The sequence below is a fragment of the Gracilinanus agilis genome, chromosome 5 (genome assembly GCF_016433145.1).
Source record: "Gracilinanus agilis isolate LMUSP501 chromosome 5, AgileGrace, whole genome shotgun sequence".
In the NCBI taxonomy this organism is placed as follows: Eukaryota; Metazoa; Chordata; class Mammalia; order Didelphimorphia; family Didelphidae; genus Gracilinanus; species Gracilinanus agilis.
In genome coordinates this window covers 266,389,829-266,407,579 of record NC_058134.1, presented here as the reverse complement: position 1 = coordinate 266,407,579, position 17,751 = coordinate 266,389,829, and the positions used below count along the sequence as shown (strand labels likewise).

At 35.3% G+C, this 17,751-nt stretch overlaps 1 protein-coding gene across 2 annotated transcripts in view; it reads left to right on the top strand.

Moving 5' to 3' along the window:
* CNOT2 (CCR4-NOT transcription complex subunit 2) overlaps nucleotides 1-17,751 on the top strand; it is a 183,016-nt gene that overhangs the window by 146,679 nt on the left and 18,586 nt on the right. For both annotated transcript variants that reach the window (XM_044678084.1, XM_044678083.1), the window contains 5 exons: nucleotides 2,778-2,925; nucleotides 3,679-3,861; nucleotides 9,668-9,747; nucleotides 11,967-12,092; nucleotides 14,274-14,398. In XM_044678084.1, the coding sequence (XP_044534019.1) occupies nucleotides 2,778-2,925; nucleotides 3,679-3,861; nucleotides 9,668-9,747; nucleotides 11,967-12,092; nucleotides 14,274-14,398 (662 nt within the window). The remainder of the gene's footprint in view (nucleotides 1-2,777; nucleotides 2,926-3,678; nucleotides 3,862-9,667; nucleotides 9,748-11,966; nucleotides 12,093-14,273; nucleotides 14,399-17,751) is intronic.

Sequence of the window (17,751 nt, the reverse complement as noted above, 5' to 3'; positions counted from 1 at the left end):
AATTTAGATCAGGGAAAAAAAAGCACACCACACCTTTATTTTTACCATCTATAATTTAGTATTTCCTTCAATTACTAATGAAGACAAAAGGTATTATTATGGTGAAGGAGTCTATAGACTTTTCTAGACTGACAAGGGTTGTGTGACTCATACACAAAAGGTTAAAAAACCTTTATAGAGAGCAAGAAAAGGAATTGAGATGACCCAGAGAGTGGTTATGTTGGAGTAAAGAGGAATAGGAACTTGGAGAAGGTTTCATTTCTTATTTTGCTCTCTTAGGCCTTTTTTCTTTCCTCCAGTCTTCTCTATTGCTGTCTTAGATTAAGAGAGAGCCAGTGTGAGTTTCCCCATTGATAATCCCATAGCCCCTGTCTCCATCAAGCACTGTGCACTCTCTAGTTCATTACCCAGGATAGACTTCCCCATGGTTTTTTAATTTCTAAATTAAACATTGGTAAGCATCATTGCCATATGACAGCTATGGTTACCGAGTCCATGTTAGAAGCATTCATTTTAGAAATCAAGGAGTTCTGCAATCTAAGTTTTAAGCTCCAAACTTCCTGAATAACAGATAAGCATTTGTGTTGGAAAAGTTTGTTGTGGAATTGAGAAATGGTGCTTCATTATGCCAGAAAACAAAAAAAAAATTAGCTCACTTTCACATTCATGGTACTTGGAGAGCAGTGTTCTGGTGACTCCAAAAGAGCCTGGAAAACATGGGTCACAAGGCCACTACAGCATTGATGTGGTTTACTTAATTCATTTATTCCTCTTAGGACCAGGTTAACTTTCTTTTCTTTTTCTTTTTCCTTTTTTTTTTTTTTTTAACCCTTTCCATCCTAGTATCAGCTCTTAAGATGCCAGGCAAGGGCTAGGCAGATGGGATTGTAATAAGTAACTTGCTCAGGCTCACACAGCTAGGGAGTTTTGTCTGAGGCCAAATTTGAACCTAGGTCCTCCTATCTCCAGGGCTAGAGCTCTATCCACTGTGCCACCTTACTGCCCCATTAATCTTTTTTTTTTTTTTTTTTAAACCCTTAACTTCTATGTATTGGCTCCTTGGTGGAAGAGTGGTAAGGGTGGGCAGTGGGGGTCAAGTGACTTGCCCAGGGTCACACAGCTGGGAAGTGCCTGAGGTTGGATTTGAACCTAGGACCTCCTGTCTCTAGGTCTGGCTCTCAATCCATTGAGCTACCCAGCTGCCCCTATTAATCTTAATTAACAGATAATTCTTGCCACCTTTTCATAGCATTAAAAAAAAAAACAAAACAACTGTAGTGATTCTGGAATCACTGAAATGTTGCTTGTTTTTTAGGATAAGAAAGGTGACGAGTAAAGTTAAGATGAGAGAATTGGGGATTATTTCCTTTATTCATGCTATTATCCTTCACCCTTTACACAAATTTCCTGAGCCATTTAAAAATACCCCAACATGTATACAATCACAGGTGAATTCACAAATCTTTTAAGTACCTAAGTATTTATAATTTCAGATTCTAGAAGTTGGACATTTTGATGTTTCTAATACAAGTCTTCTATGAATTCAGAGATGTCAGTAGACATATCAGCATAATTAGCATACTATGATTTCTAGGGTATAGTGAAGAGAGTAGGTGCTTGATCTTTGGAGACTGAGGTTAGTTCTGGCTCTAACATGTGCTATGAGCTAGCTTTGTCATTTATAAAATTTGACAATCTCCAAAGCCCTTTCCTACTCTAAATTCTTGTTGACTTGCTTTGCCTGCCCATCCATAGCAGATGAGAAGCTTCAAATTAAAATGTTTATGTGAGCAGGTGCTAGTAAGAGCAGGCATGGAAGTAACAGACCTTCAGTTTCCTCATCTGTACAAAGAAGTGTCCGAATTCTCTTATGTGTGAGGTCCCTTTTAGCTCTACTGTTCAGAGTTGGAAAGCCTAATTTTATGGACTAAGATGCAAACTAAAAATAAAAGCGTGATGGCTGTTCTGAGCTATGAAGAAAGCTTAAATATTCTTCTGTATCTCCTGTATAGGTTGACAAGGAATTTTATCATGTGTTTTAGAACAATTTTTTGTCAAAGGCAACTCAGCTTTAAAGTTTTCTACAAAATTATCTCATTTAAAATATCTCATTCTCTGACATTGTCAAAGTTATCTATATCAGAGATCTGAAATGAAAAGAAATCTTTAGCAAAAAATTTTAGTAGACAAGTCCCAATGATATATTTATAACAGATTTATTTAGTTAACCTCTGGTAACATACTTTTTTTATTTGTGAGTTTATTCTCTTAGTGGAAATATTTTCTCTAAACCTTATCATTTCTCACAAATCAATAAAAATAATTAAAATGACTAACATAAACTTAATAGCTTCTTTCTCTACATAGTAACTGATGCTTTAACTTGACAATAAAGAGCTTAATAGATAGAAACAGTTTTTAAGGGATCACATTGTACATTGATCTTAATAAAACACTTTAAAGTATTGGTTTATGGGCTTTAATAAAACATATTTATACACACGTGCCCATGGTTTGACTATACATATGCATATACATATATGTATAGTCAAACCATGGATGCAGAAAGCTTCATGATTAAGTGTTACAAAATGAAAATACATGACTAACCTCCATATTTAAAATCTTAGATTAAAAATATTTTGACATAGGAGATATATACCATTCAGAGAAGTTGAACTTATGTCATTATAAAGTTGTAATTTTGTAATTTCTGAATGCTCTGTTTTAGGATCTTTCAAAAATTGGCTATGTTTCCTTTCTATAATTTTTAATAGGTGCACTAGGCCTTCCAATGAGGGGAATGAGCAACAATACCCCTCAGTTAAATCGCAGCTTATCACAAGGCACTCAGTTACCAAGCCACGTCACGCCAACAACAGGGGTACCAACAATGTCACTTCATACGCCTCCATCTCCAAGCAGGTATTTATTGGTGGTCTCAAATATTTCTTTAAAGCATATATCTGTATCTGCACATATTGTGGTAGCAGTAGATCTATGTTAATTATCTTGTAACAGATAATCTATTATTATAATGATAGACTTGTAGACATGTAGTATAAATAATCTTATTTTTTTCTAAAGAAATGCTTTTTTTCAGGTTCAGTGCTTTTTATCAAGTCTTGGAATCAATGCACTGTCCTTATATTTTAATTTAAATATTTGTATTTTAATAGGGTGAAACATTTGCAAAATCTGTCTTCCTGTATCTATCAACTTATTGCTTAATTTTGTTTTGAACCATTAGTCATTCTCATGAAAATTTTCTTTCTTTCATCTCCTCAAATGTCACCTTCCCATAAAAAAGTTAAACAAGAAAAGAGTGATTAGAACTAAGAATACAAGTCACTTTCGATTTTGTAGTTTGCCATTTATTAACAGAAAGTAAGAATGTGTAATTTAATTTAGAAGGGTCATGTTCTTAGTTATTTCATATCATAGTATTGTCTCCCATTATTTGTAATGGCATTTTATATTGCTTTTGACCCTCCTAATAAAATTTGCCTGTACTTCTTCCACCAGTATCCAGAGAAAGAACAAGGAAGAATTTAGCAAATGTGAATGTTATTATTTTTTAAAAATACATTGGGGAGCCAGAATATGACATATTTTTGTGTAGAAATTTAATGAGGGGTTTTCAAGACCTCATATTTTATAAACAATTTTCTTTTTCAGGGGTATATTACCTATGAATCCTAGGAATATGATGAACCACTCCCAGGTTGGTCAGGGCATTGGAATTGCCAGCAGGACAAATAGCATGAGCAGTTCAGGGTTAGGTAGCCCTAACAGAAGCTCGCCAAGCATAATATGTATGCCAAAGCAGCAACCCTCTAGACAACCTTTTACTGTGAACAGGTAAGGTAAATTAGATCATATTGCATGCGCATAAATTGCCTTTCTGTTTTTATTTTGGCTTATTGCCAACATTGCTATTCATGCCCATCACTCTTTTTGTCCTTAGCTCTTTTATCTGTGAACACATAATGGTATATCATCTCATACTTGTGATTAAAGACTTCTTCCCCTTCCCCCCAATTTTATTTTTGACGAAAGTTTCAAGGTTTACAGTTGTTTGGGTGGGGAGGTGGAGGATGGGGTAGATGGCTTACTTAATTATAGTCAGATAAAGATTTTTATAAGCATTATTAATTCAGTATTCTCCACTAGGCACTATGGTGTTTAAAATAAAATAAACTTTAAAAAGTATCTCCCTTTACAGAGCTTACATTCTAGTGTGGGAAGCAATAGCTACAAATCAGAATGTATTAAATAAATATATAATAGAGAGGAAATAATCTTAGAGAAAATACTAGCAGCTGGGAGTGGGGGTGATGGTGAAGGCAGGAAAGACCTTCTAGAAATATTACTGAAACTGAGTCTTACAGCTTGGTGTCCTAAGAGTGGTGTTGGGATGGAGAGCCGATCTCTGATTGTGTCAAGAGTATGTGAAAAGTAGTAAAATGTAAGAAGGTTAGAAAGGTAGGAAGGGACTAGATAATAAAGGGCTTTAAATCACAAACAGAAGAACCTCATAATTCGACTTATAAGTAAGAAGAGTTTATTGAGCAGGAATATGTTATGATCAGGTTGCTTAGAAAAACACTTGAATGGAGGGTGGATTTGAGTAGGGTAGTGAGGCAGAAGTGCAGATTAGATGGCTATTTCAAATGTCAGTCAAGAATCTGAACTAACTGTTATCTGTGAGTGAAGTACTAAAGAAATAAGTTATGGGAGTTGACAACTGAGTGGATATGTGTGGTGAACAAGAGAGAACACTCAGAGATGGCACTGAGGTAACTGTGGGACTTGTGGTCTTCTGAATAATAATAGGGAAGTTGAGGAGATAAGAGAGTTTGAGGGGAAAGACAATAAATTCTATCTTGTACATACTGAGTTTGAAATATGCCTATAGGAAATCTAACCGTCAAAATGTCTTACAGGCAGTTGCTAAACTAGAGGTCAGGACAGAAACAAGGTCAGCATATAGATCTGACAGTCATTTGCCTAAACATGATAATAGAACTCATGAGAGTTAATGAGATCATCATATGAGAGAATATAGAAAGAAAAGAAGGCCTAAGACTAGAACTTTGAGGGATATTCAGAGTTAATGAATGTGACATGGATATAAATACAGTCACGTCTGGCTTGTGAGTCAGACAAGAGGGCCGATACAGAACAGAACCATAACAGAACACAATAGAACCACATTTTGGGTTTCCAAATTGGAGAGCATATCCAAAAAAAGGTGGCCAGTGATCTACAGTGTGGTTAAGAAGAACTTAGGAAAGTGTATTAGATTAATCATTTAAGAGATCGTTGTTAATTTTAGAGAGAGCAGGTGAGAAGAAAGTGAAAGCCCCTACTGTAGATGGCTCCCTCAAGGAGGAGAGATGTAGGTCAGTTGCTGACAGGCTTGTCAGAATTTAGTGAAGGTTTTTTGGTTTTGTTTTTTAAGGATCGTGATGGGTTGGGCATGTTTGTAGCCAGGCAGAGGATTTGGCTCTGAGAGATTAGGAGAGATTAAAGATTTTAGAGACAATGGAGGTGATGGCAATCTAATCTCCTGGAAAATATGGAAAGGAATGGGATCAATGGTACATATAGAGCATAATAATAAGCAGAAGGACCATCTCATCATCAGAGATTGAAGTTAGTGAGAAGTGATGTGAGTGGGAAATCAATTAAGGAGGATTACTGGCCTAATATAGTAAGGCCCTGGTTGAGATTAGGTGGCATAAGTTTTTAGTGTACCTAGCACAGTTTTGTGATTTTTCTCCAGGTCCATGCAATATCACCTTTGTAGGAAGGAAAGAGGCAGATGATGGCAGTAATCTAGAGTTGAGATTTGACAGGAATGATATGTGATAACCATAAAAAAGATTGAATATTAAAGACTCATGTCAGGTTGGACCAGTGCATCCAAGTGTCCTGATTGGGAGAGCAGTTATTGCCTTGTATAATATCAGGAATGGAAGGAACCATTTCAGTGGCTTACTAGTTTTTAGGTGATATGTTTAAATGTTCTACCTGATTTTTGAATTGGGTCTGCAACTTCATTCACCCCAGTGAGGTGATCCCTCTACTGACTCAATCTTGCAGCTGCTCTGAAACTTAAATTATTAAAGAGCCCTCTTGGAGCATCACATTGAACTCAAGCTCTGCTGACCCAAGACTTCCTTTTGATTCACTGTGCTATATACTTTCTCTTTTACAGTTCCCCATACCATTTCAGTAAACATTTTTTCCCCTGATTTAATATTGAACAATAAAAGCCTGTTATGCAAAGAAAGCTCCAGTGAGAAGTACCATAGCAGAGTGGATAGTGAGTCAGGAAGACATGGGTTTATGCCCTGCCTGCCTCTGATGTAAGCCAACTAACTGACTGTTTGTCCCTGGATAAGTAAATTGAGCTCTCAGTGCCCTGGTCAACTCTCCAGGATGCCATTGTGCATAGCAGGTACCATTCTGTCCTGGTAGAAGAGCCCCATGTTACACAGTCACAGATCTGGTTCCAAAAGTTGGCACAGTTACCAACCTATATCCTCCCAAGTTAGGATCATGGCTGTTGCTGGTTTTCACCAGGTAAACTTGGCTGGTAAGTTTTTCCTTTAACAAAACCTGTGTTATCCCAAGTTGTACACTTTCTATTTAATCCAGCATGTCATCTAAGAGAATCGGTGATTTTTCAAACCTCCTCTCTGGGCCTCTTAAGTGACCGGCTTTAGGAAAGCTGGATTTTGAGTCAGAAGATGAGGGTTTTAAGTTTACTACTGCCTTGCTTTGTCACATTAGACAAGTCATTAACTTCTTCAGGGGTTCTTTTCTTCGGGAAAGTGGGGTAATGCATATCTAGCTCAAGTTGACATAATGTGAAAGTGGCTTTCTATACTTTACAATGTCTATAATGTATGAAATGACAAGGTACCTATATTCATTTCATTGGCTACTTATATTCACTATTCTGCTTTGGGAAACTATCAACTTAATGGAAATGAAAGGGTTTTTAAGGTTAGGTTTATTGCAGTCGACTAAAATGTGGTTTTGGAGATGAAAAATATGTGACTCTAGTGGGACTTTCATTTTCCTAATCTCCAAAGGGAGCAATAAAACTATTTACCCAGGTTCAAATGATTTTCCAGTTTGGATAATTTAGTTATGGCCAGGCTACAAAATGAGGCTCTCTTGGAACAATGGTATTTTATTATTAAGTATTCATTGACTAATTAATGTTTATAAAATAAAGTATGGGGAACTCTGGGGTGAGGAAAGGATTTCAGCAGAGCTTGAAGCTGATTATCATACTTATTCCACCTTCTCTTTTGTGTTTGTACCAAGGAAATCCTGTAAATATTTCCAGGTAGTTAGCACAGTTCCTGTTTTCTCTTTATTCCACAAGCTCCTATTATTTATATTTGTAGTTATATTATACAATCGCTCTTTGCTTTCTTATCTGTAGTATTTCATCTAAGCTCTTAGCCCTCTTTATTCTTTGCTTTCAAATTTGTATTTATTTTTATGTAGAGAAGGTAGGCAGCACAGTGGTTAGAGTGCTGGATGTGGGAGTCCAGATCCTGCTTTAGATGTTCACTAGCTCTGCAGTCCTCAGTAAGGCACTTAACCTCTCTGCCTCTCAGATTCCTCATCAGAGAAATTTGGGATAGTAATTGCACTTACCTTCCAAGGCTGTTGTGGAGAACAAATGAGATACTCAGTACTCAGTAAAGTACTCAGCAAAACTAAAAGTGCTACAGAATTGCCAGCTATCAGTCTCAGGGTATGCGGTAAATATTTAATGGCCTGCTCTGGAAAAAATTCATGTGATATATTTTAATTTTAATATCCATTATTAATATTCTCTTCATCTCTTAAATTTAGAAAACAAATCCAGCTATGATTTGTAGAGGTTTTTTTTAAAACCCTCATCTTCCATCTCAGAATTAATACTGTGTATTGGTTCTAAGGCAAAAGAGCAGCAAGGGCTAGGCAGTGGAGGTTAAATGACTTGCCCAGGGTCATACAGCTAGTACAGTATGTACAGATACAGATACAGATACAGTATCTGAGGCCAGATTTGAGCACAGGTCTAGGACTCTTATCTACTGTGCTACCTAGCTGTCAGTGTTTGCCCATTTCTGAGATAGGTATGTTCAGACTGAAATTTTGACAACTGGCCCCAGAACCAGTCTGAATTATCTCCAGGAGTACATTCCATGTCACTTATTATTTGTCATAAAATATATTATGTATATTTGTATGTTTTGGCCCTTTGTGTAAACAACTTATGTTGAAGTGTTGTTTTAAGTAACTCCTATAAAAACAAAGAATTTATTATCCTTTACTGAACTATGAAACAGCTTTATGTGTTTGAATATGCCCTGTTTTCAATCTGAACTCTGTCTGACAAAATCTATCATTGGCTTTCTTCCTTCTGGTGTATAATGGTCTAGCTACATGTTTTTGTACACATTCTTAGTTCCTTTAATCTCACAAGTAGAGGTTAAAAGGAAGCCTGTAGTCATTCTACATTATAATCAGATGAGAGTATTTTTCCAGTACTGGCTAGAAAACCAGTAGGTTATATCATCACAGTGAACCTAAATACTAAATAGTCTTAAGAAATACATTGTCAAAATATAATTTGCATTTTAAAAAAATTTTAGTTCTTAGTTCTTTGTAATCTAAGGGTCTCCTTTTTGATGCCTCATCTTTCTTGAAAGCTCTGTTATTGGAGTGTAAGCTTTGACTAGTTCTACTAACCCAGATCCAGTGATGAGACTGTATGGCTGCTAAATTAAGATTACCCTAGCTAAATTTAAAGAGTCACACCACACCATCAAAAGGTAGTCAGTCAGAGGGTTTTCAATTTTGGAAACCATGGCTAGTCCTTTAAAGCTTTCTCTAGGTTTCAGAGGACTAAGTAGGTAGAGATAGGATCGACACTTTTAAAACTCCAGATTCTTGAAGTATTGAAGATACATACCTGTGACCTAATTTTCTTTTGATTCAGTTTTATAGTAATTTTTAAGAAAATGTCTTTGAACCTTTTAAAATGCTTTAAAAAACGAGATTCCACACACAAAGTTTGAATGTTAACTATGAATATGCATAGGTGGGAGATGAGAAAGCATTTGAAGGTTTGGCTTGTGTTCTCATGGAATTTATGACTTGGCCTGAGAAACTAATGTTATTATGAATGAAGTAATATATTGTGAAGCCTTTTCATTCATTTCGTTGGTGATAAATTTTGGGTAGCAGCAAAACTCAGCCATAAAAAACTGGTATAAATAAATTAGTCTTAGAGTAAAACTACTGAGCTATGGATTTAGTTTACTCACTCATAGTAGTGATTGACCTCTTTCTGTCTGCTAATTAGTTACAACTGTTATTTTCCTAGGTATGTATAAATTCTTTTCTTATGTTTATTTTATTCATGACAATATTTGAGAAAAATAAACCTTATTCTTCATTCTTAATGGTTATAAAAATTAATAGGTAAGTTAAAGCAGGGGAAAAAATGAATTTAGTAAAATGAGATCAACATCAGTTCCCAAAGGTGATGTAATCTGAAACAAGGAATCAGAATATGAACTTGATTTTTTTTCTCAGTTGCAAGTTAGTATTCTTATATTATATCTAAAACTGTTTTCTGTGTACCCAGTATGTCTGGATTTGGAATGAACAGGAATCAGGCATTTGGAATGAATAACTCTCTATCAAGTAACATTTTTAATGGAACAGGTAAGCTTCTTTCCTAAGCAGTAAATAATGCAGGAGAAAAAATACTGTCCATTATCGAAGAATGAAATCTTCTGGGTTGTTCACCTCGATACACAATATTTTTGACATTATAAATGGATATAACATCAATGTTTTGTTACCTACTTATTATTTAGTAGCAGTAGAGAGATGCTATTTAGCTACATTGTATATGTGTTATTTTTGCTACCTTCTTACAAACATTTGAACAGTATTTTGTGGTACATAAGTGAAAGCCCTCATAGCAGTATATGGGAAGCTTTTTTTCTTTATCCATATTATCAGCATAATTAAGGATCTCTTCCATATCAGAAGCCATTGTAATCAGGAGCAACTCTCCCCACCGTGACTATGGAAAAAAGTCTTTAAAGAGTTATAGGAAGTTTGAAAAACATGGACACTTGATAATGTATGTAATTTTTGAAATTTAAGTTTTCATGAGCTGACTTTCCCAATTATTTAAAGAAAAACAATCCTGGATTACATTGAAAATTGTTGTCCGATGTTAACCAAATCCTTTAGTAGTGGGATACACTGACTCCAGTTTACCTGCAACGGAAGACAAAGGCAAGAACCTCAGACTTGAGTTGATCCATAACTGGATGTATAAGAACAAAAAAAGAAAAGAAAAGAGAAAATATGAGTTGAGGTTGAAATAGGAAAAATGTAAGAGGTGGGTGATGTAGACTTAGATGCAGACCAATCAGAAAGAGGCGAGTTCTGTTTTTATAGAACTCTAAAACTTTTGGAAAACACATTTAGAATTTTTTTTTTTTTAAGAAGAGAACGGTAAAATGAAAAATAAAAAAAATTTAAGTATGAGGCCTTGAAATTAATTTGTATGTAGCAGTTTCTATAATTTATATACTATAATTCCATGACATAATGTACCATGCTGTAAACTTTTGGAGTAACTTTTAAACATTAATTGGAACTGAGTTAGATGGTACATTTTTTGCTAAGAATGATATTTAATTTGTATAACTAAGATGATACTATTGTTTCAACTGTTAGCTGATAAAAAGAGATATGGCTTACTTTGGTCCTATGTACCTCTGTTACTTCTTTTTTTAAATTATTTAAGTTAAGCTTTTTAAGGAGAGGCATCAAGGTATAGTGAATAGAGGGCTGACCTTGGAACTATGGACGAGTTGGTGATTTACAACATTGTAGAGAATTTCTACAAGAAGAGTTCCCTAAACAAACCAAATCAGTTACAGGCTTGGAAAAAAAAAAAGTAAGAAGGTTATTGGTAGTAAAAAATATTTCTTTAACCTGTGAGAGACTTTTTTGTCTAGGGTGATGTTAAGGTGGTCAAGTTTTCATTCATGGTAATTATCTGAAATGATATCTGTAGCAGAGTTGTGATTCATTTTGATAAAACAAGTACACATACCCACAAAGTCATGGATCTTCAAAGTTCTGAAGTAAAGAACAGATGAAGCCCATAAAGAGAATGCATATTGCCCCTACTTCATTACTCTTTTTTTGTCTTATACTTCTATTACCTTGTCACTTAGTTTATTATAAATAAATCCATAGTTCTCATAATTACAAATTTAAAGTAAGGTATTGTCACTTAACCAAAAAAGTGAGCTTTGTCAATTCAGTTTATTGAGAATTTCTGCCTGCAATGTTACCTGTAAAGTAGAAAATAATCTACTTTTTTACCTTGATCCAGTTTTCAGACAAATTGTCCATTTTGAATAGTGTGAATAATAGCCTTAAACCCTGATATCAAGGTTTTATTAGTTTGTTTTATGCTTGAATGTAGTTTATCAACATATACAACTTTCAATTGCAACCAATTGGTGGAGTATATTTTAAGCAGTTATTCATAGTAGTATTCATAATTTCCCATAATTATTTCATTATCTAAAAACTGTGGTTTTTATATTTTCCAGGTATTCTTAATTAAATGTTTAGTATGCTAGGATTTTAGGAGTTTGTCATAGTTCAAAATGTTTTGTCTTGGCCAACTGTAATTTTTTTGAAGTGTTATTTTGGTAATAATTAAAGATGTGAAATCAAACCCTACCTATTTTATGAGTATACTACTTCTTCTCTATCCAACTTTGTGCTTAGGTGATCTATGCAAAATTATATTGTTACTTGGGTTTTTAATATTTAGTTACTTAAAACCTTGAAATTTTGCACAGGAGTGCAAAGATCTACTACTTATATATTTTGTTATTGTTTAGATGGAAGTGAAAATGTGACAGGACTGGACCTTTCAGATTTTCCAGCACTAGCAGATCGAAACAGAAGGGAAGGAAGTGGTAACCCAACTCCATTAATAAACCCCTTAGCTGGAAGAGCTCCTTATGGTAAGCCAAGGTGGGGGTGGAAAATGTTGAACTGGCAAATTAAAAGATATTTTAAAGTGAGTGTATTTTAGGTGATAAAAATAATCAATGTAGAAAGTTGGTATACTAAAACCATTTTTTAAAGATGCCTCATTAAGTATCTTAACTTCAAAATTTTGATACCTGGAATGGGCTGGGGACGGGATGGGACATACATGTGAAGATTTATAGTCAGCGAGGTGTAGACACCCATCAGGAATTCCCCCGTGAACTATATAAACAGTTTTCTTTCATCCTCAGTTGCTTTAACTGTCTGATTCTGTCTTCTCTTTCCTCTGTCCTACACATATAGTTGGAGTATTTTACCAGAGAAGACATGCGATATTAATCAATAACCATTTATAGGTTAATGGCCAGGCAGGTTGATAGGTGCCAGGGATACAAATAACAACAACAACAAAATCATTCCTTCTTGAAAGGTGCTCCTGATGAGGGAAGCAAGAAGTATCTGTTTGTTGTATATATATAATCCAGTTAGTAAATTTAATACAAGATGGTTTGGGAGGGGAAGCACTCAGAACTGAGGGTGTGCGGGAGGGGGATGCGGGGGAAGACTAGGAAAGGCTTTGTGGAGGTCATGCTTGAGCTTCTTAATGGGAGGGGCTCTTGGTGGTGGAGTTGACAAAAGAAGAGATGGACAGAAAGGAAGGGGAAAAGGAGATGGACTCTTCTGCATGAGCTTTGACTCTATCAAATGAAGAATGGAATGTCTGAAAATCATTCTCATAGTGCAGGAAGCTATTTGCAGACTGTCTAGATTAGAAACATATAGGGTCTTAGAGCTGGAATAGACCTTAGAAAACATCAAATCTAATCAATCTAATCATCTCTTTCCCCAGACAAGAAAAGAGATGTCCAGAAGAGGTTAAAATGACTTGCTGAAGGGCATACAGCTAGCAGTGCGCTGCATGTGCACTGAATGTTTTTGGATTGAATTGGTGGTAGCTACCGCTGTAACCTAGGTAGAGTCCAGGAGTCCTGTAACCCTCTGCTCATATCTTGGTGAAAAGCATGAGGGCAGAGAAGCTTTACGTAATGACAATCCTGAAGAATTCAAATTGAAACAAACCAATAATGTATTATAGACTCTGCATAAAAATGGTAGGCAGGAGATAACTGTACACATGGGTGATGTGAGTTCTTTAGTACACTTGGAAAATTTATACCTTTGGAAAAATTCTAATGGAGATCACACATGGTGACAACTTACTTTAAAGGATAGGCTAGCAAAATCCTTTCTTAGCTTTCTAACCAAGGATTTCTAGGGCCTCCAGATCATGAAACAGAGAAGTGTCTTTTTCATAATAGGAAGTATACAAAACAGTATTCCATAAGTAAGGAAAATTGATTTGCCCAGGCAGTTGAGTACCTAGCTATCTAAATTTTAATTCAGACTCTAATGTCTTTAACCTTTCCTCATAGGTCCAATTTTTCATCCCTTTAATCATTTCCGTTGTTCTCCTTGGACCATCTCCAGTTTCTCCATATCGTACTTGAATTGTGGAGCCCCAAACTGGACCCTGTACTATTAAGGGCCTGACCAATGCCAAGTATAGTGGGAGGATTATTTCCCAGTTCTTGCATGTTATACATCTAGAACATGGAGTCCAAAGGAAATCTGAAATAATATGGAGTTATTATATAATTGATTGCATTTTTCCACCCTGTAAGTCATTTTCAAGTAGAATACTGGCATGTTCTTTGTAAAATTACTTTATACGTTTGTGTTTGAAAGCTAACTAGTGTGTATATTATCTAGTTAACATTTTAAAGAAAGCAAACTTTTTAAATAAAAAATTACTGCTTCTGTTACTGATATCAGATAAATATTAAATATCTGTATTATGGCATTGAACTAGTGCTACAGTGCTACCACTACTTCCCTTGTATTATTCTATAGAGAAAGATATTAAGGGATAGGCCAACATTAAAATGAAACATTTTGTAACAGAATTCTAATTATTCAATTTATAAAGAAATACATATCCATACCTTGTTTTAAAAGCACAAATATTTTTGAATATGCATCTATAATCTATTTCTTTAGCATAGAGGAACGTTAAATTTTAATAGTATATAGCAAGATGTTGTTTATAAGGATTTTTTTTTAAATAGCTGTAATTCTGTGTTTTCACTACCTAGTTGGAATGGTAACAAAACCAGCAAGTGAGCAATCCCAAGATTTTTCAATACACAACGAAGATTTTCCAGCATTGCCAGGCTCCAGTTATAAAGATCCAACAACGAGTAATGAGGACAGCAAATCTGTAAGTAACTATCATTGTTTTAAATTATTCTTATAAATGGTTATTCTTTTCTAACTAAGTTTGGCATTTTGAAGTCGCAACCCCTTCTCTTAAGAAAACTCTTCTTGGGTAAATTCTGAGTAAAGTAGAAATCATTATAATTTATTAGAAGATATTATTTCTGATTTCTTTCAGTTTGCTGATCTCTACTGATCTCAGGGTTTATTTAAAATTTTATTATAGTCCCTATCCCTTGATGTTTGAAATATTATATCCTTCTTCTAAGGAGCTATAGTTTTCTGGAATTAATTTTCTCTTTGAAAAATCTTTCCTTCAGATTTCTATCACTGTTGACTTAAGTAAATATGGTTCCTATTCCTGGTCTATCTAACATGTGTCTATTTAGTTCATATTTTGTGAAAAATCTCTTTCACTGAATTCATATTCTAAACTATTCTAAGCAGTGGTAATGATTATCTATAGAGATAATTTGTTTATTTTTTATGTTACATTTTTTCTAATGGAAGACCTTTATAAAATTTTATTTTGAAGTTCCCCCAAACATGAAGCTGTTCTCATAATTTTTTTAGCTTCTTGACTTTACAAAGAAATGTGGTTGTTAATTTAACTTTGCACTTTAAAAAAATTTAATTATTTTAGGCTTATTTGAATATTTTGTGAGAGTAATGTGGAGACTTTAGAGGAGGGATTCTTTTAAAATATATTTTACTTTTAATTTAATTAATTTAATTTTAATTTTTAAAAATAATTTTGTACCTCAATTACATGAAAAAACCTTTTTTGGGAGTTTAAATCAAATTCTCACCTTCTTTATTCCCCTTTTATCTCCTCTCCTCTCCCTGAAATGTCAAGGAATCTAGTATAGGTTTTATGTGTGGAATAGGGAAAAACATTTTTTCCATATTAGCTATTTGGTGAAAGAGGACTTTTAACAAGCAAAAGAGAAATAAAGAGATAAAGTGAAATATGGTATGTCTCAGTCTGCATTCAGATTCCGTTAGTTCTTCTTCTAGAGGTGGAAGGCATTTTTCATCATGCATCCTTGAGGATTGTCTTGCATCACTATGTTGCTAACAATAGCTAAGTCATTCATAAATGTACCTCATATAATATTCCTCATTATTATTACATACAATATCCTCCTGATTTTGCTCATTTCATTTTGCATCAGTTCATGAAGATCTTTCCAGGTTTTTCTGAAATCAAGCTTCTCATCATTTCTTTCAGTACAGTTGTTTTCTTGTATTACAGTTATTTACCAACTTTTTCAGCCATTCCCAACATGATGGGCATCCCCTTCATTTCTTGTTCTTTGCCTCCACGAAAAGAACTGCTATAAATATTTTTGTACAAATAGGTCCTTTTCACTTTTCAAAAAATCTCTGGTATACAGATCTAGTGGTGGTATTACTGGATGAAAGGGTATTTGGCCAGAGTTCTCATTGATCTCCAGAATGGTTGGATCAGTTCACAACTCCACCAGTAATATGAGTGTCCCAATTTTTCCTCCTCTCCAATATTTATTATATTCCTTTTCTTTCATATTAGCCAATCTCATAGATATGACATGGTACCTCAAAGTTGTTTTAATTTGTATTTCTCTAATCAAGAGCAATTTAGAGCACTTTTTCTAAATACTATATATAGCCTTGATTTCTTCATCTGCAAGCTGCCTGTTCATATCCTTTGACCATTTACCAGTTGGGGAGTTATTTGTATTCTTCTAAATTTGACTCACTTCTCTATATATTTGAAAAGTAAGGCCTTTTTCAGTTACTTGCTATACATTTTTTTTCCCCCAGCTTTCACCTTCTCTTCTAATCTTGGTTTTATTTGTACAGAAACTTTTCGGTTTGGTATAATCAAAGCTATCCATTTTACATCATATAATTCTTTCTGTCTTCTGTTTGGTTATAAAATCTTCCCTTATCCATAGATTTGACAGGCAGACTATTTTATGTTCTAGAGCTGTGATGGCAAACCTATGGCATGTCCCTGCAACAGAGATTGCCAAAGTTCCTAACTAAAAAGTCTGAATGAGGCACAGCTGGGCTGCTCCCCTCCCCCTCTCCCCAGCAGGAGTTAGTAAGCAGCTCTCTTCAAGACTGCAGCATCCCTTACAGGACTAGACTGCCCCACCCCATTCACAACACCATGGCCTCTTCATTCCCTTTGGCCAGAGTGAGACAGAAACAATTTATGTCTTTACTATCTGAAGCAACTAGTGTCTTTATTATATGAAGTATTTGGGGGATTTGTACTTTAAGCATGTTCAAAACTGTTGTCTAGTGATTTAGGCAGAAGTTTTATGAACCCAAGGCTAGGCTAATGGCCCCTTCAGTTCCTTTCCCCAGTTTCTTAATTCACATTCTTAATCCCCTGACTACTTAATAACCTAGCCTGTTAAATTTGCATTCCAAGGGCTGTCTGCCTGAGGGAGAACAGGTGGGCTATTAGCAATCTCCCAATCAGCCCAGCATCCAGATTAAAACCTGACTTCAACCCTTGCCATTTGCTGAAAAGGTTAATTTGGAGGATACCTGATTTAGGAAGGCTGGACTTTGATGGGGTGAATGTGTCAGGATGTCAGTCATTTAACCTGGGGGTTATATTTTCCTATAAATAAGAGGTTTTCCTTTAAGCTGGGGCTTTTTTGATTTTTTTTTTTCAGGCCACCTTTTTTTTTTTTTCTTCTTTCTCTTGCAATAAAGCATTGCATTTGAAATGGCTTCTGGTTCCTTAAATAATGGCTAAAGAGGGTGTTCTTTGAAATTTTCAAGGTCCCCATAATTTCTACTTTGGAGAGGAGCTAGGTTTGAGGGGATCATAGCTCACATAACTAGAGGGGAGCAGAATAGAGTACATTCGAGTGTCCCAATTTTTCCTCATCTCCAATATTTATTATATTCCTTTTCTCTCATATTAGCCTCTCCCTCTCCCCAAGCCCGACTATATCACTGGCCCCCCTGCACAGCAGTCCAGTGGGAGTGATTCGGCCCCTCCCCTGGGTGGAGTAAGGGGGATTAGGGGGAGGAGCACAGAATTTGGTGGTGATGGTGGGGCATGGACATGGGCATGGCACTTGGTCTGGAGGGGTGGGGTGGGTGGGGGCGGGGCCTGGCACTCCATCTCTTAAAGGTTGCCCATAAGGGCTCTAGAGGAGGGATTCTTAACCTAGTGACCATGGATAGTTTTCAAGGGGTCAATGAATTACTGTTGTTGGTTTAAAAATGATAACTTTGTAATCCTATATAGTTTAAGTTGTGCATTTCAAAACATTCCCAAAAGGGGTCCATAAGGCTTTACATACAGACTGCTAAAGTGGGTCCATGGCATCAAAAGATTAAGAACTC